We start from the raw sequence: 25,299 nt of genomic DNA, 5'->3' as shown, positions 1-25,299 counted from the left end.
TTTTTTCCCTATGACGTTGATCTTAGCTACAAGATTACTTACTGTCTTACTCCTCAACTTTTCCAAGAGCTCTATCACTGATCTATGAAAGCGAGGAAGCCAGCCTAACTTTTCCATTTTCAAAGCAGCCATAATTCTAAATATTTATCCTAACAGATCTCTAAGTTTTATTGCTGCCAACATACAAAGATGGTTGAGACATACTCAAATAATGTTGGAAAACATGCCCTGTGTGAAAAAACTAATTTAGTCAAAACAATTTTTAAATGGAGATAAAATAGTAAATATTGACACTTGCTTTTTAACAATTATGAGGCTTGTTAAAATTTAACATAATTTTAACAATTATGATTCTGATTGAATCATTGTTAAAGTTATAACTAAATAATTAATAACCAGTGCCAGGAAGCCACAACATATGTGAATTTAAGGGGAAAATGCTAAATCTTGTTAGAAGTAGCAAGTGTTAAGGTTTGACTCTAGTACGTGTCACCTAACTGATGCAGGTACTTTTGAGAGTAAGGACTCAGTGTGGCATCACTAAAGTTGGAACCAGCCTGGGATGAACTGCTGCTGCTACATTCACTGGACTTTCCAGGGTTCCAGGGTTCTCTGTTCTGGCCAATTTCCAAGCACACAGGTGGCCAGTTTCCTTCTATCATGTGAATCAAATCTCACCCTGAAGGTATCTTCCCACTCTACATTGTTAACAGAAGAGGGAGGTTAATCCTGTTTAAAATAAATGGCATTCTTTTGCAATTATGCTATAAGCAGAATATCTGAAACCTTGTTTGTTTTTGTTAACTTTTCTGGTTGTTCTACATCTTGGACACAAAACTGATTATCTCAATGAAAGTTTTCTTTTGCTATTCTGTAACAGACAGAAAGTGTTAAGCTGCTGTCTCTTACCTAGAAATCAAACTGCATGCTTGCTTGTTTCCTTGGACACTTCCACCCCCAATCCAGAGCATTGGTGAACTTTTAGGTTCCTTCATGTTAATGTCTAACTCTCAGCCTCATATGTTGTATGGAATTAATTACTATATCATTTGTTCCAGCTAGTGTGTCTATAGGAAAAAGTAAATTTTGCAATTATGTCATATAATAGGAAAATAAATTTCACAGGCAAAAAGCGTAGGCTTTAATATCTTTTCTCATTGATAAAATGAGAAAGTATAAAATCTCTAGAATCACTTCTAGCACATCTCAAATCAAAGACTGTAATCTAGAAATGAATCAAAATAAAGCCTACTTCATACTTGATTTTCATATTTTTTGCTACAGTTTATCAACTCTAAGACACCTGTCAAAATTATAGTTTAGAATAATTTTGTTCTAATGTTTATACATTAAATGAAATATTATAATGAAATAAATATTTGATGATGTTCTGTAAATTGATTTACCCTTATCAAAATTATGTCCACTCACAGAAAATAACTTTTACTCTAGTAAAATCTATAAAGTACCTCTTAGAATTCTGCAATACATTGGTTTTAAAAGTTTCCCATCTAGATGATGTCTTTGAACATAAGGACAATACTTGTCACATAAGTGGTACATAAGAGGTAAAATATTGGTTAATGGATTAATGAAGTATACTTAGGTGTAATACCTCAGACTGCTTCACATATTACATGTTCAGTACATAACGGCTGATTGGTACCTTGGTAAATAAGTATAAAGGATGGTATTAAGGGACTCAGAGATTGTTGGTGCTGTTAGATCACTGTATGCTTCCTTTTAAAATACTGTTAGGATGTTTTCTTTAGAAAAATTGACAATTAAGGGTTTTATATATTTTTTAATGTCAGCAATTAATAAGAATGAAAAAATATTTTAGTTGACAGTGTAGGATTTCGATCAAATTTACCATTAAATACAGCATAATTCCTGGAGAGTTATTCATGCTCCTTCTTTAATTTTTCACTTTTTTTTTCTTCCACTCCTTCTAGGGTTATCTCTTTTAGTGGACAGGGGAATTATAAAATGGAGAGACTATAATAGGGGTTCTCATGACTAGGTTTTTATGCCACCACTTGCCTCACAATTTTCTCTAGTGACAGAAGTGGCTCTGGCTAAGGAGCCAGAAGCCAATTTCACACAGATCTCCAGGGATATTGGACTTTGACGATTCTATTCCTGCCTGCTCCTGCCTGCCTTCTCATATGTCTCCTGGATAAGAACATGAAGAGACAAATAAACTTAATAATCTACCCACAATTGACTCCTTCTACTCAGTATTGAGTTATATTAATTATACTACTTGGTAAAAATGCCAAGGCCGATATATTTTGAACTTATGGTCAACATGATCAACAGAGTATCCAGAAAGAAACTTCTTTTTAAGCCATCGTGTTATTATGCTTCCAATTGGCAAGATTTTTTAATAAACCAATGACTGAGGAGAAGCAGAAAGGAAATAGGATTAAATTAAAACATGTACAATTATTCAAAAGGAGTGATGGCAATTTTAAACCACCACCAACAGAAGTTTAACTTCGTACCTTGAAAGTATAAAAAGTTTCACCACTTTTCTGGAAAATGGAGTTGAAAGAGGAATAATTTGAACAAATTTGTTCAATGAAATCCTGTGAACCCATGAGATAAGTAACATTTGTCCTTTGAAAATTCAAGCAATGAGTAGGAAAAAAATATAGTTAATGATTTTTTATTGGACGGAAGTTGGTTTAAAGAATTCAAACAAGAAGCCACAGTATAAATTCTCTTCATGTTTAAGTAATTTATTTGATGTTCGCTACTTGTGTGTTCATTTCAATCCTTGACGCACATTAACTGCCAGACATGAAAAACAGTGCTCAATCTAAGAGGCCTTAATGAATGACAATATTTTTGAAATGTGCTTTATGAATACAAATATTTCCAAAGCAAAGAGAGAAAACCATTGAGTGTGTAGACACAATGAAATTCTGAGCATTTCTTTGATTTACAAAAGTATGCCTAGTTTTTGTTTATCACTAAATGAATAAAACCACTTTAAAAATATATGTGTGTGTATGTGTGTGTATACCCCCATACACACAGTACATAAACATTTCAAAGTGACAAGTTTTTAGTGCACTGCCAAAGAGCTACAATAACTGTCATCCATAGGCATTCACATGCAAACACTACTGGGCTAGTACACTACAGCAAACACGAGTTTTAGCTTAACTCCTTGGCAAAAACTTTAAAAAAATGGAAATAATAAAACAAATCTACTTCTGATCTGAACAATGTAGAAAATAATGTCTTTTACCATCTGAGTCATATATACACACAGTATTATCTAAGCTCAGAAAATAACTTCTTACTATACACACAACTGCAGTGTACACTCAGCAAATGTTATCATTGGAAGAAAATGGGCTATGAGGAGATCTGAGGAATAGTAGCAGGAAGAGATCTATCCATTAAAAAATAAAAAGTAAGGCATGGTAAGGGCTGGAATGCACATACATGGGAGTGGACTGGGGAGAAAGTAAACAGAAAGTAACAGAAACCAATTAAAGTAGAAAACAGCAGCTAGTTATGACACAGGGATAAATCATGAAATTTGGATGGGTGGGACGTGAGAGGTGAAAATAATTTATCTTCTTTGTTTTAAGCTATTGATATATATAGAACTGTCAGTCACTAGCCAAAGTCCATTTAGAATGTGCATTTGCTAAAATGCCATGAGCCACAGAACAAATCTTGCCAAAACTACCACATAGGGTTGCTCTGAACAACAGTTGTGAAGATGTTCCACAAAATTCAAAATGCTACACTCATATAAGACAGACATTTCACACAATATTCAACTCTGGGAAAATGCAAACAATGAGCTCTCCAGACCACAGAGAGTAGGAAACTTTCTCTGCTCCATTATCAGCTTGCTGCAACAGCAGGCTCTGCAGTTACAGCAAAGTCTAACTCTGGAATCAGAGCAAAGACGGTGACAAATTGGTCTAATGAACAGGGATGCAGATATACCGGTGAGCAATGTTTCCACTCCTGGCATTAGACACAGAAATTCCTGGGGGGAAATAATTCAGCAGATGGAATAAAGAGATTCCCTATCTTGCTACACCTTAACTCTCACAAACCTTGTCTGGACATGAACAGGATTAAATTATCCCAATTTCTTCTTTACAATAGGAAGGATTGAGATGGTAAAAGGATTATATAAATTTACCAAAATATGTCAAAGCACATAGTATTTTTCTTTACATATTAAAAACTGGAAAAGATTAAAAGTCTCAGGTGTGTTAGTTATGTGTGTGCATTGCTATGATCCTTTGACAGCTAAGAAACTGAGGCTTAGTGAAATTAATTTATTCAAGGCCACTTATCCAACATGAATTTGACAGTGGGTCTGTTTCATGTCAAAGTCCTGGTTGACAATTTCTACAACAGCAAAGCCTCTCATCATCAAAAGAGGTGAGGAAGATAAATGGGGAGCAGTGTCAAAACATTTTTTGCTACTTTTTTCTTTTCTTGTTAGTTCTACCTTTAAGAAACTATTTTGGCATTGAATAATATTTCTAACAAACTTTTATACATGCCTTCAACAGCATTTCTTCCTCCACTAATAGTAACTCTACAAGAACAATTCATGATATCAGAAGCACAGGTAATCATGAATTAATGCACCAGTCACCAGCAGCTGCAAATATCACAAGAGAGAAAACCAGACATTATGTGCCACCTGCTAAAATAACACAACACGACATATGAAACATTCCTACCCCCCAAATCATATTTCCATTCTGATCAAGTCTCTAGATCCAACTACCAAATTAAGGAAACAAAGGATAGGGGAACTTAACACCACAGGGATGTAATTACCAAAACTTAAGACTGTGGCAAATGCTACATGTGAAACAACTTCCTTTCTTCAATGAGTAAAATTGAAAGAAAAGAGACAACAGGGTAACATACAGATTAAAAAGACAGTTAAGAGGCTTACTGGGACTCTAATTGTTAAAAATATTAAAACAAATAGCATTTATGAGACAATTATAAGTTGGAACCCTGACAGTGTCAAAGAACTACTGTTAACTTTAAGTATGATAATGGAACTGAAGATTATTCCAAAAGAACCCATGCTTTATAGAAATATATACTGCATATTTATGGTTGAAATGATGTGATATCTGGTATTTATTTCAAAATAATACTGGGAGAGAGTGAGAATGGAGATTATATAAACAAAAATGTTCATGAATTGACAATAGCTGAAGTTGGGTGTCACATACATGAATGTTCATTCTACTATTATGTGTATTTTATGCAGGTTTGAAAAAAAGCACATGCAACATCACTGAAAAATGTCCTAATTTTTTTCAAGGAAAGAAGCATATTATCAACGAATCATAGAGTTGAAAAGACTTAGAAACAATCTATTCAAACTACCTCATTTTATAAATAAGGAAATTAAGGCTCAGATAGGATAAGTGACTTGCTCAAGGTCACACAACCTGTCAGTTCCAGACTCAAGATCAGAATTTAAATCTCCAAACTTGTAGCCCAGGGCTCTGTTCTTTTTCAAACCTATAAGAAATGACTGCATTTAAACATTTAGTCCAGAATACTCTTAAAATTGAGTGTCATCAATAAAAGTAAGCCATGTGGCAAGGAATGAATAGAGTTTAGTTCATACCAAAAATGAGCTGCCAGTCACTGTGATAAGTTCTGTTTCTTTCTGAGACCCATGGTTTCCTGCTGGATTGGAGAATGCAAACTGGGTTTCTTCCTCCTGTCCAAAGAAGTCAGAGTCAGGATGTACGTTCCATTCCGTTTTGGTTGGCGGCAGTAGTTCCGAGACACTGTTTTCACAAAGGGTGCTTGAAGGAGTCAGAGCATCTGTGTCTACTGTTAGCTTACTGCTGGGGGTCAAAGCTTGGGGCTCTTGACTCGAGGTTTTCATAGCCAAAGAGCTCAGAGATCCCAATGGCCCCGCACTTAGACTTGAGACATCATCCGTATCTAAGGGACTCTGCTGAAAACCAGCAGCTGTCGTTCCAAAGAAGAGTGAGGTATCCAGACTTTGAGGAAGGTCACTGGTGGCCATCAAGGCCTGAGGGTCCACCGCCTGCCCTAAGGAATTATTATTATTATTAGCAGGGAGGTTCCCTGCCAGAGTTGAGTTCACAGAAGCCACATCAATAGTCAAGATTCCAGAGTTCACCAGTGCGGTGTCCAATACTGCAGCAGAACTATTACCGGGCACATCAGAGAAGAGAGACACAAGCTCCGCATCACCGAGGTCATTCTGCCCCTGGCTGGTAAGTTCACTGCTGGGCGTAAGAGAATTTGCAGCTCCTAGCTGAGCTAAGAGATCCTGGCGAAGGTTGTGCCTTTTGGCCATGTGGGTCTTCATGCTGTGCTTGGATGTGAAGAGTTTATTACAAGTGGAGACTGGGCATCGGCTTTTCCCAGTGTCCACATCCTGCAAGTGTTTCTTGGAGTGAATGTAGAGACTACTTCGAGCAGAGAACCTGGCACAGCAGCCTTCCACGGGGCACACAAAAGGCTTTGTGCCCAGGTGGGTTATGCTGTGGCCTTTCAGATGTTCAGCCCTCGTGAAAGATTTCCCACAGCCTTCTACAGGACACATGAACCTCCGGTCATCGTCGTGCTTCCTTTTGTGCCTAAGGAGTTTGGACATGCTGGTGAAGTTCCAGCCACAGCCCTCAAAGTCACAAAGGAAAGGTCTCTCACCAGTGTGGCTCCGAAGGTGAATTTTCAACCTACAAGCCTTGTCGTACTGTTTGCTGCAGCCAGGAAAGGAGCAGGAAAAGAGTTCCTGTTCCCTGAAGTGGGCGCGGTTATGGGAAAACAGGGCACTCACTGTGATAAACGTCTTCTTGCAGCCCGAAAACGCGCACTGGTAGGGTCTCTCAGGCTCGAAGTGGCTGCGCTGGTGGGCGCTGAGTTTGGCCTGCGTGGGGAAGGTCTCCTCACACACTTCGCATTTGAATGAGTTCTCCTGCTCATGGCCCTTCATGTGTGCTTTGAGGTTATACACCGTGGTGAAGCTCTTGCCACAGCCCTCTGCCGGGCAGCCAAAGGGCCTCAGTTTGTCGTGTGACTGCAGGTGCCTCTTGAGCTTGTACGAGGTGGTGAAGGTCCAGCCGCAACCACCCAGGGGGCACTTGAAGGGCCGCTGGCCCTGGCTGCTGCTGTGCGTCAGCAGGTGCACCTTCAGCTGGTGCTTCTTGGCAAAGGTTTGTCCGCACTGCGCCTCAGGACACAGGTACAGCACCACGCCCTGGCCCGGGCCTAGCGGCCCGCGGGGGCTCTCAGCAGCAACCGGGCCCTCCGCCTCCTCCTCGGGCGCTGGGGCGGGCGCGGGTTCAGCCCGCTCGGCCAGCAGGAGGTCGGGCGGCAGCTCGGGACAGTCGCCAGGCTGCGCGGCGTGCGGGATCCCCGCTTGCGGGGCGATCAGACCCCCGGGCTGCGGGGCAGGGGCGACCCCAGGCGCCCAGGCTGGCGGCGGGGGCGTGGCCAGGGTGAGGACGCCGTTCTCGAAGCGCAACAGCAGGTTTTGGTTGTGAATGGTGACGGTGCCCGCGAAGGCCGCGGCGGGGCCCAGGCCTGGGGCGGGGATCGGGGCCAGGGCCGGGACTGGGGCGCGGATAGCGGACAGGCAGCTGGGGCCCAGCGCAGGGCGGCCCTCGGGGTTCGCGCCGCTTTCGTGCCCCTGGAACCGTGGGCCCAGCCCGGTCTCCTCCCTCCATAGGGGCCCTGCGGCCTGGCTGGCGCCCGTGGAATCTACGTCTCCACCCACCGGGTCCAGCAGCACCAGGAAGAAGTCATCGCCATCGCCGCCGCCGCAGCCGCCGCCGCCGCCGCCGCCATCGCCGCCTCCGCCGCCTCCGCCGCCTCCGCCGCCTCCGCCGACTCCGCCAGCGTTATCGGGCCTCGGCACCAACGGGCTAGGGCCCGGGCCCGGGGAGGCCGCACGGGCCACCTCACGCTGCCGCCCGGGCCCGCCATCTTGGGGGCCCCGGAGCAGCAGGAGGCGGCGCGCGGGGGCCTGGCCGGCCCGCGGGTCAGGACCTCTGTGGATCCGGCCGCCGCCCCCGGGGCTGCCAGCGCCGCCGCCCTGTCGCGACCCGCGAGCCGGGAGCAGCCTCGGGATTTCCATCTCCGCGTCCATGAGGCCCCGCTGGAACCAGAGTCGCGGAGGAGGCGCGACCCCGCCCCCTGCCGCGGGCCCGAACACGTTCCTGAAAGGAAAAAAAAAATGTGCAATGCGCAGAAACTGGCCCTATCAGATATTAAAACGTGTTTAACGCCACCGTGATTTAAATATTCTGGTACTGGGTCTCTAGAACAGAATAGAAAGCCCAGGGGCAGAGCCTCGTATACATAAATAAGTTCCACAGTTAATATTAGTAGGAAATCAAGGAGGTCTTCCCAGATACAGGGGAAATGGTGCTGGAATGAATACCTTAGGTATCTATCTACTAAATGCAACATAAATCGGTACCTCACTACCGATTTATGTACCAAAATAAACACACCCCCAGCCCCTCCCAGTGCTAAACATGGTGGTTAGCACTTATCCTGTATTAAACATTGTTTTCTGGGTGGATGGCTGGATTAATGGATGACAGAAAATTCCTGAGAGAATACGCTATGTGTCAAGATTAAACAACCATAGTGCTACTAATTCCTACTGAAAAGGTTGTCTTTTAAAAAAATTTCCTGGAAAGCTTCCATATCCAGAACTGTCTTGAGCAATGTCTTCAGGAAAATTTGTCGCATAGTTAAATTTTTTGTCCTGCTGGTGCAGAGACTAGATTGAATAAGAGGTGGGGCCAAAGCAGATTAGCACTGTTCAGCGTAGAAATGCAAAGCCTGGAGGATGAAACAATTTATATTGAAATCTGGAGAACCCAACCCACTCCTGGGTTCTCCCTATAAGGTACACAACCTAAACCAACTCTTTGCTCTTCCACCATTGGTTGCACCATGGTAAATTTTATGTCCAGTCTCACAGCATGATGAGGACATTCCTCAGCTTACTCTAGATTCTCCAGCACATGGCGGTCTCTGGACAAGAGTACTAGTTAAATGTGATAAGGTTAAATCCTAAGTTACTGCAGTGGACTCTCCTGAGAACAAGGCACAGATGCCTTTTGCATGCCCAATAGCCCCAATGTGCCTGCTTGCATTTAAGTGTGGTGGCCTAGTCTCACTGTAATGGATTTGGCCTGAGATGCCTAATGATCTTATTAATGTTGATGATGATCCTTCAATTTGTCTGTCATCAGTGAGTTGGGAATTGATATAAATACAGGGTGAATTAATCTGGCAAGAGAAAGGTTTAGAGTGATGACTAGATTATGGGATACCTATAGTTAAAGTAATCCCTTCTTTCCCCTTTTAATGATAATGGATACTTGCTTATCTCTTGATTAAAAGATCAAGTTTTTCATCCATAACAATTCAAACCTCATCAAAATTTCTACATCACATATTTTTCTTTCTATTACATTCTTTGGAGGAAACATCTTTTTTCAAATATGAGGTATAGAGGAATGCATCAAACATATCTTCCAGGTTTAGATAATTTATAAAAGCAAACACCCCTGTAACCAGGACGAAGGTCAAGAAATAGACCATTGCCAGCCTTCCAGAATACATCCACCGTATTCCTCCCAATTACAAACCATACCCTCCCCTATGGATATAGTCGTTATCTTGACTTTGTGATAATCATTTCAGTGCTTTTTTTAAAATATGACTTTACAACTTTTGTATGCATCCCTAAGCAATACAGTTTATATGAAGTTATATCAACAGAATCATGCTGCATGCTCCCTTTTATGGCCTGCTTCTTTCACTGTGTATCATATTTATTTGAGAGACTCATCCATGTTGTTCCTAGTAGCCGTAGATCTTTTGTCTCCATTGTTGACTAGCATTCCAGTGCATGATTTTAGCAAAGTGATTATGATATGATTATTTCATTCTACACTGGATGAACACTGGGTTCATCCAGGGTTGTTTTTAGCTTTTTATTATGAACAATGGTGCAAAGAACATTCTTGGGCATTTTTCATGGGACTCATCTTTAAAAGTCTGTTGGGTATACATGCAAGAACAGAAGCACTGGCCCACAGAGGATGCGTATCTTCAGCTTTTCTACACGATGCCAAATTGTTTTCTATAGTGGTTGTACCAATTTACAATCCCACCAGTAACACAGAGAGTTCCTGCTCCTGCACATCTTCATCTACACCAAGTATTGCCAGAATTTAATTTACTGTTTTTTTTTTTTTACCACTACTATTAAGTTTGGGCACATTCTCATGTTTATGAACCTCTTGGATTTTCTCTTCTGTGAAAAGCCTGTTCATGTTCAACTCTTTCACCATTTTTCTGTTCTATTTTCCATCTTTTCCTTACTGATCCAATGAGTTTTTTATGTGTTTTAAATACCAGTCCATTGGTGGTTATATGTGTGGCCAAAATAGTCCTTTGCTTTGTTGTTTGTTTTTTCTCTTGCTTTATGCTGTGCTTTGTGAACAAATCTTAATTATAACATAGTCAAATTTATCATTCTTTTCCTTGTGGTTAGTGCTTTTCTGTTTCAAGAAACCTGTCCCTGCCCTGGGGCCATGAAAATATTCTCTATATTTCCTTCTGAAATATGTGTGGTTTTGCCTTTCACAGTTAGGTCATAATCCACCTACAAGTGATGTTTGTGTATAGTGTTGAGTAGGGTTTCATTTTTTTTCTTCATGTGGATATCTGATTGTCTCAGTGAACCACTTATTGAAAAGTCTGCCCTTTTACTCTTGATTTGCAGTGCCACATGTGTCATAAATCAAGCATCTACCTATGTATGGGCTAGTTTGTGTACTCTTTATTAAGTACCATGGTTCTATTTATCTGTCCATTTTAAATACCACATATCAATATTAATTACTACAGATCTATAAACAATTCTGACCTTTGGATAAGGCCACTCAATTCTGCCTTGTTCTTCAAGAATGTCTAGGTTATTTTGGGCCTGTCTCAACTCCACTTAAATTATCAATTCATCAGAAAAGGTTCAACCAAAATCTTGTTTGAGGTTCTAATTAGGATTGCATTGAACTTTTAGATTTGACTCCTTGTCAATAATATGGAATGTTATTGAATAGATATGGTCTATTTATCCTTTTAATAAGAACTTCCTTAATGTGTCCCAATAATACTTCATATTTTTCCTATAAGAGGACATTTTATCCTAGGTACTTCATATTTTGCAAATACTGCCTTTGAAACTTTCATTTTGTAAATTTGTTGCTGGTAAATAGAATACAGTTGGCTTCTGTATGTTGATATTTTATCCTACAAACAGCTATCTAAACTCTTTTATTGATTCTACCAATTTGTAAATACCTGTAGAATATGGTGTACACAATCATGTCATCTGCAAACAATTCCAGTCTTACTTTTTCCTTTCCGAGCATTTTATTCCTTCTTTTTCCCCTTACTACTCTTTCTGGGTGTTAGTGGACATTCTTACTTGATGCAGCTCTCAAAAGAAGGCTTTCAGTAATTCCAGGAATGGTATTTGCTGTAGGTGTTGTGTTCTGTAGCAATCTGGATCCAATCAGGAGATGGAAAGTACACAGTGGACAGGGGAATTTTAACATAAAGTGAAGCATAATGTTTAACATAAAGAATTGTTAAACTATGACAAATCTAGAATATATAAGATATAGGAAAACTCTATATGGTATCCTGGGCCTGAGGGAGCGTACCCAAGGAAAGACAAACTTGGAATGCGGGTCCCTCCCCAAGACTGGAGGTCACACCTCATTGGAGAAGGTGTAGGAGAACCTACTGGATGGCAGAGAAGTTTGCTGGTTTGCCAGCACCAGAACAGGTCTGCAGAACCAGAGCTGGTCTACAGTTGCAAGGTAAGCAGGAAGGTACCCTCTGGAGCACATCAGTGTGGACAAGCCACTGCTGGTGGCCAGCATGTAGACGTGTAGTAGGAGCAAGGGTCCCGGTGGAGTTGGAGGCCTGGAGCTAACAATGGCCTATACATAGGATCCGGAGGGCCTTGGTGTTGTAAGGGCTGCAGCCTTGGGAGAAGTACAGGAGGTAATGTTAGCGGTGAGGTGGGGTGGGTCGGGAGAGCAATCAAGTAGAGGAAATCAGCGGGTAGGTGGCTGGCTTGGAGCACAGGATGTCCCTATGAAGAGGGTCACAGAAAGCCAATGACCAGGCCACACTGGGATGGCACACTCGATAGGACAGTTGTTCTGGTTACATGCTTGGGGCCGAGCACCTAGGATATCCTTACACCCACACTCCTGACAGCCAGAAGTCACAGGAGAGCCACTTTCTCCTTCAGTAACATTGTGATCACTTTTTTTTATTAGTTTCTGCTTTATAACAAAGTGAATCAGTCATACATATACATCTGTTCCCACATCCCTTCCCTCATGCATCTCCCTCCCTCCCACCCTCCCCATCCCACCCCTCCAGGCGGTCACAAAGCACTGAGCTGATCTCCCTGTGCTCTGCGGCTGCTTCCCACTATCTATCTACCTTACGTTTGGTAGTGTATATATGTCCATGCCTATCTTTCGCTTTGTCACAGCTTACCCTTCCCCCTCCCCATATCCTCAAGTCCATTCTCAAGTAGGTCTGTGTCGTTATTCCCGTTTTACCCCTAGGTTCTTCATGACATATTGTTTTTAAATTCCATATATATGTGTTAGCATACGGTATTTGTCTTTCTCTTTCTGACTTACTTCACTCTGTATGACAGACTCTAGGTCTATCCACCTCATTACAGATAGCTCAGTTTCGTCTCTTTTTATGGCTGAGTAATAGTCCATTGTATATATGTGCCACATCTTCTTTATCCATTCATCCAATGATGGACACTTAGGTTGTTTCCAGCTCCGGGCTATTGTGAATACAGCTGCAATGAACATTTTGGTACATGTCTCTTTTTGAATTATGGTTTTCTCAGGGTATATGCCTAGTAGTGGGATTTCTGGGTCGTATGGTAGTTCTATTTGTAGTTTTTTAAGGAACCTCCATACTGTTCTCCATAGTGGCTGTACCAATTCACATTCCCACCAGCAGTGCAAGAGTGTTCCCTTTTCTCCACACCCTCTCCAGCATTTATTGTTTCTAGATTTCTTGATGATGGCCATTCTGACTGGTGTGAGATGAAATCTCATTGTAGTTTTGATTTGCATTTCTCTAATGATTAATGATGTAGAGCATTCTTTCATGTGTTTGTTGGCAGTCTGTATATCTTCTTTGGAGAAATGCCTATTTAAGTCTTCTGCCCATTTTTGGATTGGGTTGTTTGTTTTTTTGCTATTGAGCTGCATGAGCTGTTTATACATTTTGGAGATTAATCCTTTGTCAGTTGCTTCATTTGCAAATATTTTCTCCCATTCTGAGGGTTGTCTTTTGGTCTTGTTTATGGTTTCCTTTGCTGTGCAAAAGCTTTGAAGTTTCATTAGGTCCCATTTGTTTATCTTTGTTTTTATTTCCATTTCTCTAGGAGGTGGGTCCAAAAGGATCTTGCTGTGATTTATGTCATAGAGTGTTCTGCCTATGTTTTCCTCTAAGAGGACGATAGTTTCTGGCCTTACATTTAGGTCTTTAATCCATTTTGAGCTTATTATTGTGTATGGTGTTAGGGAATGATCTAATCTCCTACTTTTACATGTCCCTGTCCAGTTTTCCCAGCACCACTTACTGAAGAGGCTGTCCTTTCTCCACTGTACATTCCTGCCTCCTTTATCAAAGATAAGTTGGCCATATGTGCATGGGTTTATCTCTGGGCTTTCTATCCTGATCCACTGATCTATCTTTCTGTTTTTGTGCCAGTACCACACTGTCTTGATTACTGTAGCTTTGTAGTATAGTCTGAAGTCAGGGAGCCTGATTCCTCCAGCTCCGTTTTTCGTTCTCAAGATTGCTTTGGCTTTTCGGGGTCTTTTGTTTCTCCAAACAAATTTTGAAATTTTTTGTTCTAGTTCTGTGAAAAATGCCAGTGGTAGTTTGATAGGGGTTGCATTGAATCTGTAGATTGCTTTGGGTAGTAGAGTCATTTTCACAATATTGATTCTTCCAATCCAGGAGCATGGTATATCTCTCCATCTATTTGTATCATCTTTAATTTCTTTCATCAGTGTCTTATAATTTTCTGCATACAGGTCTTTTGTCTCCTTAGGTAGGTTTATTCCTAGATATTTTATTCTTTTTGTTGCAATGGTAAATGGGAGTGTTTTCTTGATTTCATTTTCAGATTTTTCATCATTAGTGTACAGGAATGCCAGAGATTTCTGTGCATTAATTTTGTATCCTGCTACTTTACCAAATTCATTGATTAGCTCTAGTAGTTTTCTGGTAGCATCTTTAGGATTCTCTATGTATAGTATCATGTCATCTGCAAACAGTGACAGCTTTACTTCTTCTTTTCCAATTTGGATTCCTTTTATTTCCCTTTCTTCTCTGATTGCTGTGGCTAAAACTTACAAAACTAGGTTGAATAAGAGTGGTGAGAGTGGGCATCCTTGTCTTGTTCCTGATCTTAGTGGAAATGGTTTCAGTTTTTCACCATTGAGGACAATGTTGGCTGTGGGTTTGTCATATATGGCCTTTATTATGTTGAGGAAAGTTCCCTCTATGCCTACTTTCTGCAGGGTTTTTATCATAAATGGGTGTTGAATTTTGTCGAAAGCTTTCTCTGCATCTATTGAGATGATCATATGGTTTTTCTCCTTCAACTTGTTAATATGGTGTATCACGTTGATTGATTTGCGTATATTGAAGAATCCTTGCATTCCTGGAATAAACGCCACTTGATCATGGTGTATGATCCTTTTAATGTGCTGTTGGATTCTGTTTGCTAGTATTTTGTTGAGGATTTTTGCATCTATGTTCATCAGTGATATTGGCCTGTAGTTTTCTTTCTTTGTGACATCCTTGCCTGGTTTTGGTATCAAGGTGATGGTGGCCTCGTAGAATGAGTTTGGGAGTGTTCCTTCCTCTGATATTGTTTGGAAGAGTTTGAGAAGGATGGGTGTTAGCTCTTCTCTAAATGTTTAATAGAATTCGCCTGTGAAGCCATCTGGTCCTGGGCTTTTGTTTGATGGAAGATTTTTAATCACAGTTTCAATTTCAGTGCTTGTGATTGGTCTATTCATATTTTCTATTTCTTCCTGAGCCAGTCTTGGCAGGTGGTGCATTTCTAAGAATTTGTCCATTTCTTCCAGGTTGTCCATTTTATTGGCATAGAGTTGCTTATAGTAATCTCTCATGATCTGCATCTGTATTTCTGCAGTGTCAGTTGTTACTTCTCCTTTTTCATTTCTAATTCTATTGATTTGAGTCTTCTCCCTTCTTTTCTTGATGAGTCAGGCTAATGGTTTGTCAATTTTGTTTATCTTCTCAAAGAACCAGCTTTTAGTTTTATTGATCTTTGCTATCATTTCGTTCATTTCTTTTTCATTTATTTCTGATCTGATCTTTATGATTTCTTTCCTTCTGCTAACTTTGGGGGTTTTTTGTTCTTCTTTCTCTAATTGCTTTAGGTGCAGGGTCAGGTTGTTTACTCGAAATGTTTCCTGTTTCTTAAGGTGGGATTGTATTGCTATAAACTTCCCCCTTAGAACTGCTTTTGCTGCGTCCCATAGGTTTTGGGTGGTCGTGTCTCCATTGTCATTTGTTTCTAGGTATTTTTTAATTTCCTCTTTGATTTCTTCAGTGATCACTTCGTTATTGAGTAGTGTATTGTTTAGCCTCCATGTGTTTGTATTTTTTACAGATCTTTTCCTGTAATTGATGTCTAGTCTCATAGCATTGTGGTCGGAAAAGATACTTGATACAATTTCAATTTTCTTAAATTTACCAAGGCTTGCTTTGTGACCCAAGATATGATCTATCCTGGAGAATGTTCCATGAGCACTTGAGAAAAATGTGTATTCTGTTGTTTTTGGATGGAATGTCCTATAAATATCAACTAAGTCCATCTTGTTTAATGTATCATTTAAAGCTTGTGTTTCCTTATTTATTTTCATTTTGGATGATCTGTCCGTTGGTGAAAGTGGGGTGTTAAAGTCCCCTACTATGAGTGTGTTACTGTCGATTTCCCCTTTTATGGCTGTTAGTATTTGCCTTATGTATTGAGGTGCTCCTATGTTGGGTGCATAAATATTTACAATTGGTATATCTTCTTCTTGGATCGATCCCTTTATCGTTATGTAGTGTCCTTCTTTGTCTCTTCTAATAGTCTTTATTTTAAAGTCTATTTTGTCTGATATAAGAATTGCTACTCCAGCTTTCTTTTGATTTCCATTTGCATGGAATATCTTTTTCCATCCCCTTACTTTCAATCTGTATGTGTCTCTAGGTCTGAAGTGGGTCTCTTGTAGACAGCATATATATGGGTCTTGTTTTTGTATCCATTCAGCCACTCTGTGTCTTTTGGTGGGAGCATTTAGTCCATTTACTTTTAAGGTAATTATGGATATTTATGTTACTGTTCCCATTTCCTTAATTGCTTTGGGTTCGTTATTGTAGGTATATTCCTTCTGTTGTGTTTCTTGCCTAGAGAAGTTCCTTTAGCATTTGTTGTAAAGTTGGTTTGGTGGTGCTGAACTCTCTCAGCTTTTGCTTGTCTGTAAAGGTTTTAATTTCTCCATCAAATCTGAATGAGATCCTTGCAGGGTAGAGTAATCTTGGTTGCAGGTTTCTCTCCTTCATCACTTTAATTATGTCCTGCCACTCCCTTCTGGCTTGTAGAGTTTCTGCTGAGAGATCAGCTGTTAACCTGATGGGAATTCCCTTGTGTGTTATTTGTTGTTTTTCCCTTGCTGCTTTTAATATGATTTCTTTGTGTTTAGTTTTTGACAGTTTGATTAATATGTGTCTTGGTGTATTTCTCCTTGGATTTATTCTGTATGGGACTCTCTGTGCCTCCTGGACTTGATTAACTGTTTCCTTTCCCATATTGGGGAAGTTTTCAACTATAATCTCTTCAAATATTTTCTCCGTCCCTTTCTTTTTCTCTTCTTCTTCTGGAACCCCTATAATTCGAATGTTGGTGCGTTTAATGTTGTCCCAGAGGTCTCTGAGACTGTCCTCTGTTCTTTTCATTCTTTTTTCTTTATTTTGCTCTGCAGCAGTTATTTCCACTATTTTATCTTCCACCTCACTTATCCGTTCTTCTGCCTCAGTTATTCAGCTATTGATCCCATCTAGAGTATTTTTCATTTCATTTATTGTGTTTTTAATGGATGCTTGATTCATCTTTAGTTCTTCTAGGTCCTTGTTAACTGTTTCTTGCATTTTGTCTATTCTATTTCCAAGATTATGGATCTTGGAAATAGAATCTTGGATCAGCTTTACTATCATTATTCTGAATTCTTTTTCAGGTAGACTGCCTATTACCTCTTCATTTGTTAGGTCTGGTAGGTTTTTATCTTGCTCCTTCACCTGCTGTGTGTTTTTCTGTCTTCTCATTTTGCTTATGTTACTGTGTTTGGGGTCTCCTTTTTGCAGGCTGCAGATTCGTAGTTCCCATTGTTTTTGGTGTCTGTCCCCAGTGGCTAAGGTTGTTTCAGTAGGTTGTGTAGGCTTCCTGGTGGGGGGGACTAGTGCCTGTGTTCTGGTGGTTGAGGCTCGATCTTGTCTTTCTGGTGGACAGGTCCACGTCTGGTGGTGTGTTTTGGGGTGCCTATGGCCTTAATATGTTTTTAGGTAGCCTCTCTGCTAATGGGTGGGGTTGTGTTCCTGCCTTGCTAGTTGCTTGGCATAGGGTGACCAGCACTGTAGCTTGCTGGTCGTTGAGTGAAGCTGGGTGCTGGTGCTGAGATGGAGATCTCTGGGAGATTTTCGCTGCTTGATATTATGTGGAGCTGGGAGGTCTGTTGTGGACCCGTGTCCTGAAGTTGGCTCTCCCACTTCAGAGGCGCAGCACTGACTCCTGGCTGTAGCACCAAGAGCCTTTCATCCACCCGGCACAGAATAACAGGGAGAAAAAGCAGAAAGAAAGAATTAGTAGAAGAAAGAAAGAGAGAGGGAAAGAAAGGAAGGAAGGAAGAAAGAAAGAAAGAAAGGAGGGAGGGAGGGAGGAATGAAAGCAAAAGGAAGAGTGAATGGAAGAAGGGAGGGAGGAAGGAAAGAAAGAAAGAAAGACAGGAGGGAGGGAGGGAGGAAGGAAAGAAAAAGAAAGTGGAAAGAAGAAGGGTGGGAGGGAGGAAAGAAAAAGAAAGAAGGAAAGGAGGAGTGGAGGGAGGGAGGGAGGGAGGAAGGGAAGGGAGGAAAAAAAGAAAGAGCAGGTAAAGTAAAATAGAATAAAGTATGAAATACACTAGCGTTATTAAAATTAAAAAGTAATTATTGAAAAAAAAACGGACCGATAGAACCCTGGGACATATGGTGGAAGCAAAGCTATACAGAGAGAATCTTACACAGAAGATTACACATACACATTCACAAAAAGAGAGCAGGGGGAAAAATAAAAAATCTTGCTCTCCAAGTCCACCTCCTCAATTTGGGATAATTCGTTGTAAAAAGAGGAAAAGGGCAAGAAGTCTGAAATCTTGCTCTCTAAGTCCACCTCATTAATTTGGGATAATTCGTTGTAAAAAGAGGAAAAGGGGGAAAAGTCTTAAATCTTGTCCTCAAAGTCCACTTCCTCAATTTGGGATGATTCGCTGTCCATTCATGCACTCCACAGACGCGGGGCACATCAAATGGACTGTGGAGCTTTAATCCGCTGCCTCCGAGGCTGCACAGATTTCCCTGTCTCTGCTCTCACAGCTCCCGGGTCTCAGCCTTGGACCGGGCCCCGCCTCTGCGCGTAGGTCGCCGGAGGGCGTCCGTTCTTCGCTCAGACAGGACGGGTTTAAAGGAGCCGCTGATTCGGGGGCTCTGGCTCACTCAGGCAGAGGGGAGGGAGGGGCGCGCAGTGTGGGGCGGGCCTGCGGCGGCAGAGGCCGGCGTGACGTTGCAGCAGCCCGTGGCGCTCCATGTGCTTTCCCGGGAAAGCCGTCCCCGGGTCCCGGGACCCCGGCAGTGGCGGGGTGCACAGGCCCCCCGGAAGGCGGGGCGGACAGTGACCCGCGCTCGCACACAGGCCCCGCGGCGGCGGTGGCGGCTTCGGCGGCGGCGGCGGCGGCGGCAGCAGCCCCAGCATCCCACGCCCGTCTCCGAGGTCCACGCCTTACCCACGGCTCGCGCCTGTCTCCTGCACTTCCCCAAGCAGCCCTCTTAATGCCCTCTGCTCGCGCACCAGGAAACAATAGGGAAAAAAGTCTCTTGCCTCTTCGGCAGCTCCAGACCCTTTCCCCGGACTCCCTCCGGGCTAGCCGTGGTGCACTAACCCCTTCAGGCTCTCTTCCTGCCGCCAGCCCCAGTCCGCTCCCTGCGCTCCGACTGATAGCCGATACCCGAGCCTCAGCTCGCAGCCCCGCCCGCCCCGGCGGCCGAGCAGACAAGCCTCTCGGGCTGGTGTGTGCCTGAGGGCACGATCCTCTGTGCCAGAATCTCTCCGCTTTGCCCTCCGCACCCCTGTTGCTGTGCTCTCCTCCGCTACTCCGAAGCTTTCCCCCTCCGCCACCTGCAGTCTCCGCCCGCGAAGGGGCTTGTAGTGTGTAGAAACCTTCCCTCCTTCACGGCTCCCTCCCACTGGTGCCGGTCCCGTCCCTATCCTATTGTCTCTGTTTATTCTTTTTTTCTTTTGCCCTACCCAGGTATGTGGGGAGTTTCTTGCCTTTTGGGGGGTCTGAGGTCTTCTGTCAGCGTTCAGTAGGTGTTCTGTAGGAGTTGTTCCACGTGTAGATGAATTTCTGATGTATCTGTGGTGAGGAAGGTGATCTCCGCGTCTTACTCTTCCGCCATCTTCCTCCGGGGCCCAATCACTTTTTTTTTTATTGGAGTATAATTGCTTTACAATGGTGTGTTAGTTTCTGCTCTATAGCAAAGTGAATCAGTTATACATATACATATGTTCCCATATCTCTTCCCTCTTGCTTCTCCCTCCCTCCCACCCTCCCTATCCCACCCCGTTGTGATCACTTTGAAGGAGAGATGCTTAAAGTAATTCATCCGTTATCAGAGAGAATATATTAAAGGGTGAATTTAGAACAGGGAGAACATTAACAACTGGCTTCATATCCTTTATCAGTTTGGGGGGGGGGGTCCCTTCTATTGTTACCTTGCATGAATAGTAGTTACCCTATCTATCATCATAGTGTTTCTCTGGTGAATTAATGATTAAAGCAGCAGGACTGGCCACTTCCAGAGTTTTAATAGACTGCTTACAATTCTTGTTGGACCCACGGTTCCCTGGTCGGAAATGAGTTTTGCTGCAAAACCCAGGCTCTGGCACAAAAGGGTGTCATGGGGGTAGGACAGAGAGCCTGTGAACTCTGCCTTCTAGTCCTACCCAGGGCTTGTCTACTCTACCTGCAAGGAGAGCCTTGGTGTGTGGTGAGATTGCCTCTTCCACCATGAGTGTGAATATCACATGTTCTCCTCAGGAACCTTCCACCATGAGTGTGAATATCACATGATCTCCTCAAGAATAGATTACTTTATACCTGAAATGTTGCCCTACTCTCTTGGTAGCTGTACCTACCAAGATGAAGATGCTTGGATTCCATATAAAGCCATGCTCATCAGAGCATGGAGGAGCAGGGCAAAAGATTCCTGTGTTAGTCTTACAAAGTGTACGTGTTTACCAGTGTTGGCAATTTGAGTGCTTTAATTGCACTTTTCTCGATTGCCTTCAGGCTCCAAAATGGATGAAAATTGTTGGGGGAAAATGGCACATAATTTTGCCATTCCTGAGTGACAAATGATCTATTCTTTAGTGGTTTAACTGGCATCTTATACTGGGAAGGAGAGACAATTTAATTTTTTAAAAAACGTTTTTCTTTCAGTGTGTCCATATTCAATAGATAGAATAAGACACCACTAAATCCAGAGGAAAAACTACCTTTTTTAATAATAATTATTTTTTCTAATAATAGTTGCTCATCCTTGGAATCTTGTTCTCACTTCCTAGTACTTCCAATGTAAAAAGCCTCCTCACTTCTGTTCAGAAGCCACACAAGACAAATTAACCCACAGCCTTCTGTTCTGGGCTGGCCTCCTATCCCCAGCACCCTGAGATCTTGAACAGGAGGACCTGAATATGAACAGCAAGTTTATCCTTTAAATGCTGGTTGGACCTGCTGCCCGGGCTCTCTTAACTGCCACCCTGACAATGATGAGACACAAATGTGAAATCTGAAACCTGCTCACTAACAAGAGGAGCAGCTCTCTAGGCCTGCCCCTTGGGAAACTGTCACCACCAGGCATCCAAGCAGGCACTCTCACTTGGTAGAAATCACTGAGAACCAGGTTTTGTGGAGATACACACCTCTAGTCTGTGGTTTCTGAAGGTGGGCTGTGTAGCTGCAGCTGCTGTGTCTCTGCCTGCAGGAGGAAGGTGAACTTGGGAGCTCCCCACGAGGCATAGGCTGGGAGGGACCCATCAAGGCTCACACCTTCCCACTGACAACCAGAATAACCCCACCCCTGAACCCCAGCAAAAGAGTAAAAGTCCCCCTGCTGTGTAACCGCTCAAGGATACATTCTTATTCGCTTTGTCCCTTGATTCAACCTGCCATGCTCTGGCTGAGGATGCAGAGCGAGAGCTGAGTTTTAGTAGTTCCTGAAAATTCACGTAGTTGTTTCTCCCTGGTTCAACTGAGAGAAGAGAGGACGGTGCCAGGGTAAACTCTGTGTTTACTCCTGGGGGCCAGCTGTGCTTTGGGCGAACTTGACAACTACTTAACCACAGAAACCTTCCCCATGCCCTGCATCTGCTCTCAGAATATAATACAGTTTCTGAGGATGCCCAGGCTCCCTTACATTAAGCTCCAATTTCCCCTCAAGAATTGTATGGGTGAGAGAGTTTTCATTCACTCTCCCTTTCTTCTTACTACAAACACCCCAAACCACACTCAGGGATTGCACGGCCACTCCAAGACTTCGCCCAGGTCCCGATTCTCTGCCATCTGCAAGCTTGGCGCATTCTGACTAGCTCAGAGGAATTTGATCTCAAGAAAAGTACTCATGGGGGCAATCCTCTCCCTAGAGAGGATCTCCCTGGGACCAGAAAATGAACCAGGGACTGGTGGCCTGAGTGCTCCTCTGGAAAAATTTTCACTGTCTGCCAACAGAGGACATGGCTGAGAGGGACTGTCCTAGTTATCTACTCAGCAGGGAACATTGAGGACCTGACCCTCTGTCTTCCTTATCTGTTGGAAGTTTAACCCTCTTCATATCCTGACGATGATTTAGCTTCTCAGAACGATACATGTTACATTTCACTCGTGATCTAGTGACGATAGGAAAAAAAAAGAAATCGCCATCTATCCACATTTATTTTCAACTTCTGTTCATTTCACTGTTGTCCTCACCTCCCTCATCCCTCTTTTAGGAGTTTGTTCCCCAGGGCCCCACGCCACAGTTAGACAGCCTCACATGGGTCTGGGCTTTGGCTTTGAGTTCTCTGTGAGGTAAACTTTGGACTCAGGCTCAGCACAGAGGGCAGGGCCTAGAGTGAAAAGAGGTTCACAAGCCAGATTACTACTTTGGTCAAAGGAATTCTTTTCCTTGTAGTCTGCTCAGCAGGAGGGTCACTGGTTTCCGCATCATTTATCCCGCACATGCAGACGTAACGTGCTTGCTCCAAAGCCCAGTGGACTCATATAGTGAATCTCCAGAGTAACGTATGACAATTTTGCTGAAGCTAGAGCTGCCACTGACCATCTTTGACACAACAGGGAGCAAACCTGTCTTACCATATATAGGTGTACCTTGGAGGTATTGCAGGTTCTGTTCCAGACTACCACAATAAAGCAAATATTAATAAAGTGAGTCACACGAATTTGTTGGTTTCCCAGTGCTTATAAAAGTTATGTTTACGCTATACTGTAGTCTATTAGGCGTGCAATAGCATTATGCCTTAAAAAATATACATACCTTAAATAAAAAGTACTTTATTGCTAAAAAAAAAATGCTAAAATAAATGTTTTCTTCCTCCTCAGCATCTCCCAGGCTCTCCATGCCCAGGCCGAGGATTGTTCCCAACCGCTGGCTGCATCTTGCCTCAGCAAGTCTTGCACATGACTTACCTTTCCAAGAAAGAAGCACTTCCCCAAAGTCTACTCTGGGCTGCTATGCAACCTTAGAGTGGAATCTCAAGGGATGAAGAAGTATTGGGAAAAAGAACTGAGGACAGGAATTGGTTGAAATTTTCTGGTAACAGAACCCAGTTAGTGTGTTTGAGTAGTTGACTTATCAAGTGATATTTGCAATAACTGCTCATCGCTTTTACATTTTCCCAACAGCAGGTTCCTAGTCCAGAGTGTTCCTTAAATATCAGACTTCTGACCCACAATTGTGCCTAGAAGTGGTTCACATCAGAATCGGACAGGCTCCTGGACCATCAAACTGAAAAGCAGGACCGTACTCGAGATGCACATTACTAATAGTGAAAAAAACGTGTATTTATAGTGTATTTATTTATTTATATTTGTCAAATTTGACTGAGAATGCAAAAAAAAAATCACATTAATACAAATAGAAAAAAAATCTTGAATATTTTGATTTTTTATTCACTTTAGAGGAAAGCTAATTGGCTAAAAATTTGACAAGCGCTTTGCAGGCCTTAAATTATTTGAAGGTTCTTTGACTCCAAACATGATTTTACATTCCTTAAGTTTGAAAATAATCCCTAAAGGATTTGAGGAAATATGGCAGAATCAAAGGACCTTGAGCTCACCTCCTCTCATAAGAACACCAAAATCAAAACTAACTGCTGACCAACCATCAATAAAAAGACTGGAACCTACCAAAAATTATCTTCTACAACCAAAGACATAAAGAAGATACCCAATGAGATGGTAGGAGGGGTGCACTCGCAATATAATCAAATACCATACCCCCCGGATAGGTGATCCAAAAACAGGAAAATGATTATATCACAGAAATTCTCTCAGTCTCCCCAGGCTGGTGGTACTGGCATCAAGAAGAGAAGCTCCCAGAGCATTTGCCTTTGAAGGCCAGTATTGCCTCATTGCAGGACCTCCATAGGAATGGGAGAAACAGAGACTCCACTCTTGGAGGGTGCACACAAGGTCTCATGTGCACTGGGACTCAGGGCAAATGCAGTGACTTCATAGGTCCCTGGGCCAGACCTACCTACTGGTCTTGGAGGGGCTCCTGGGGAGACAGTGGGTAGCTGTGGTTCTCTCTAGGGTCATAAATGCTGGTGGTGGAAGTATTGGGGAGTGTTCATCTACTTGAACTCTGCTGGAGGCAGACATCTTGCTTGGATAATTAACACCTAGACCTGGCCCCACCCAATAGCCTGTAAGTGCCACTGCTGGGACTCCTCAGACCAAACAACTGACAGGACAGGAACACAACCCCACCCATCAGAAGACAGGCTGCCGAAGGACTTCCTGAGCCTACAGCCACCTTTAGACACACCCCTTGACAAAGCCCTGCCCACCAGAGGGCCAAGAACCAACTCCACCCACCTGTGTGCAGGCACCGGACCCTTCCACCAAGAAACCTGCACAAGCCTCCAGACACACCTCACCCACCAGGGGGCAGACACCAAAAGCACGAAAACTATGATCCAGCAGCCTGCAGAACCAAGGACACAAATGTATGTCAGAACCTAACCTCAGGCCATCTGGTCCCTGGCCCTTGGGTGACGAGGGGGCAGTGTACTGCTGGGACACATAGGACATCTCCTATATAGGGCCACTTCACCAATGTCAAGAAACATAACTAATCTTCCACATACATAAAAATACAAATAGAAATTTAGACAAAATGAGACAGCAGGTGAAGATGTTCAAGATGGAGGAGCAAGATAAAACCCCAGAAGAACAGCCAAGTGACATGGAGATAGGCAATCTACTGGAGAAACAGTCCAGAGTAATGATCATAATGATGATCCAAGAACTTGGGAAAAGAATGGATGCACAGAGAGAGAAGTTACAAGACGTTTTCAACAAAGAGTTACAAAATATAAAGAACAAGCAAACAAAATTGATGAATACAATAACTGAAATGAAAAATACACCAGAAGGAATCAATAGCAGTATAAACGAGGCAGAAGAACAGATAAGTGAGCTGGAAGACAGAGTGGTGGAAATCACTGCCGCAACACAGAATAAATGAAAAAAAGATGATGAGAAATGAGAACAGTTTAAGAGACCTCTGGAACAATGTCAAATCCTCCAACATTCGCATTATAGG

At 42.6% G+C, this 25,299-nt stretch overlaps 1 protein-coding gene across 1 annotated transcript; it reads right to left on the bottom strand.

Moving 5' to 3' along the window:
* Positions 1-2,681: 2,681 nt before the first annotated feature.
* LOC309796739 (zinc finger X-linked protein ZXDB-like) lies at positions 2,682-8,218 on the bottom strand. The gene has a single exon (XM_082610045.1). The coding sequence runs from the start codon at positions 8,144-8,146 to the stop codon at positions 5,639-5,641; it is 2,508 nt and encodes an 835-aa protein (XP_082466171.1). The 5' UTR covers positions 8,147-8,218; the 3' UTR covers positions 2,682-5,638.
* Positions 8,219-25,299: the final 17,081 nt, after the last annotated feature.

The sequence above is a fragment of the Mesoplodon mirus genome, assembly GCF_964341445.2.
Source record: "Mesoplodon mirus genome assembly, chromosome: X".
Classification (NCBI taxonomy): Eukaryota; Metazoa; Chordata; class Mammalia; order Artiodactyla; family Ziphiidae; genus Mesoplodon; species Mesoplodon mirus.
This window is presented reverse-complemented; position numbering and strand designations above follow the sequence as displayed.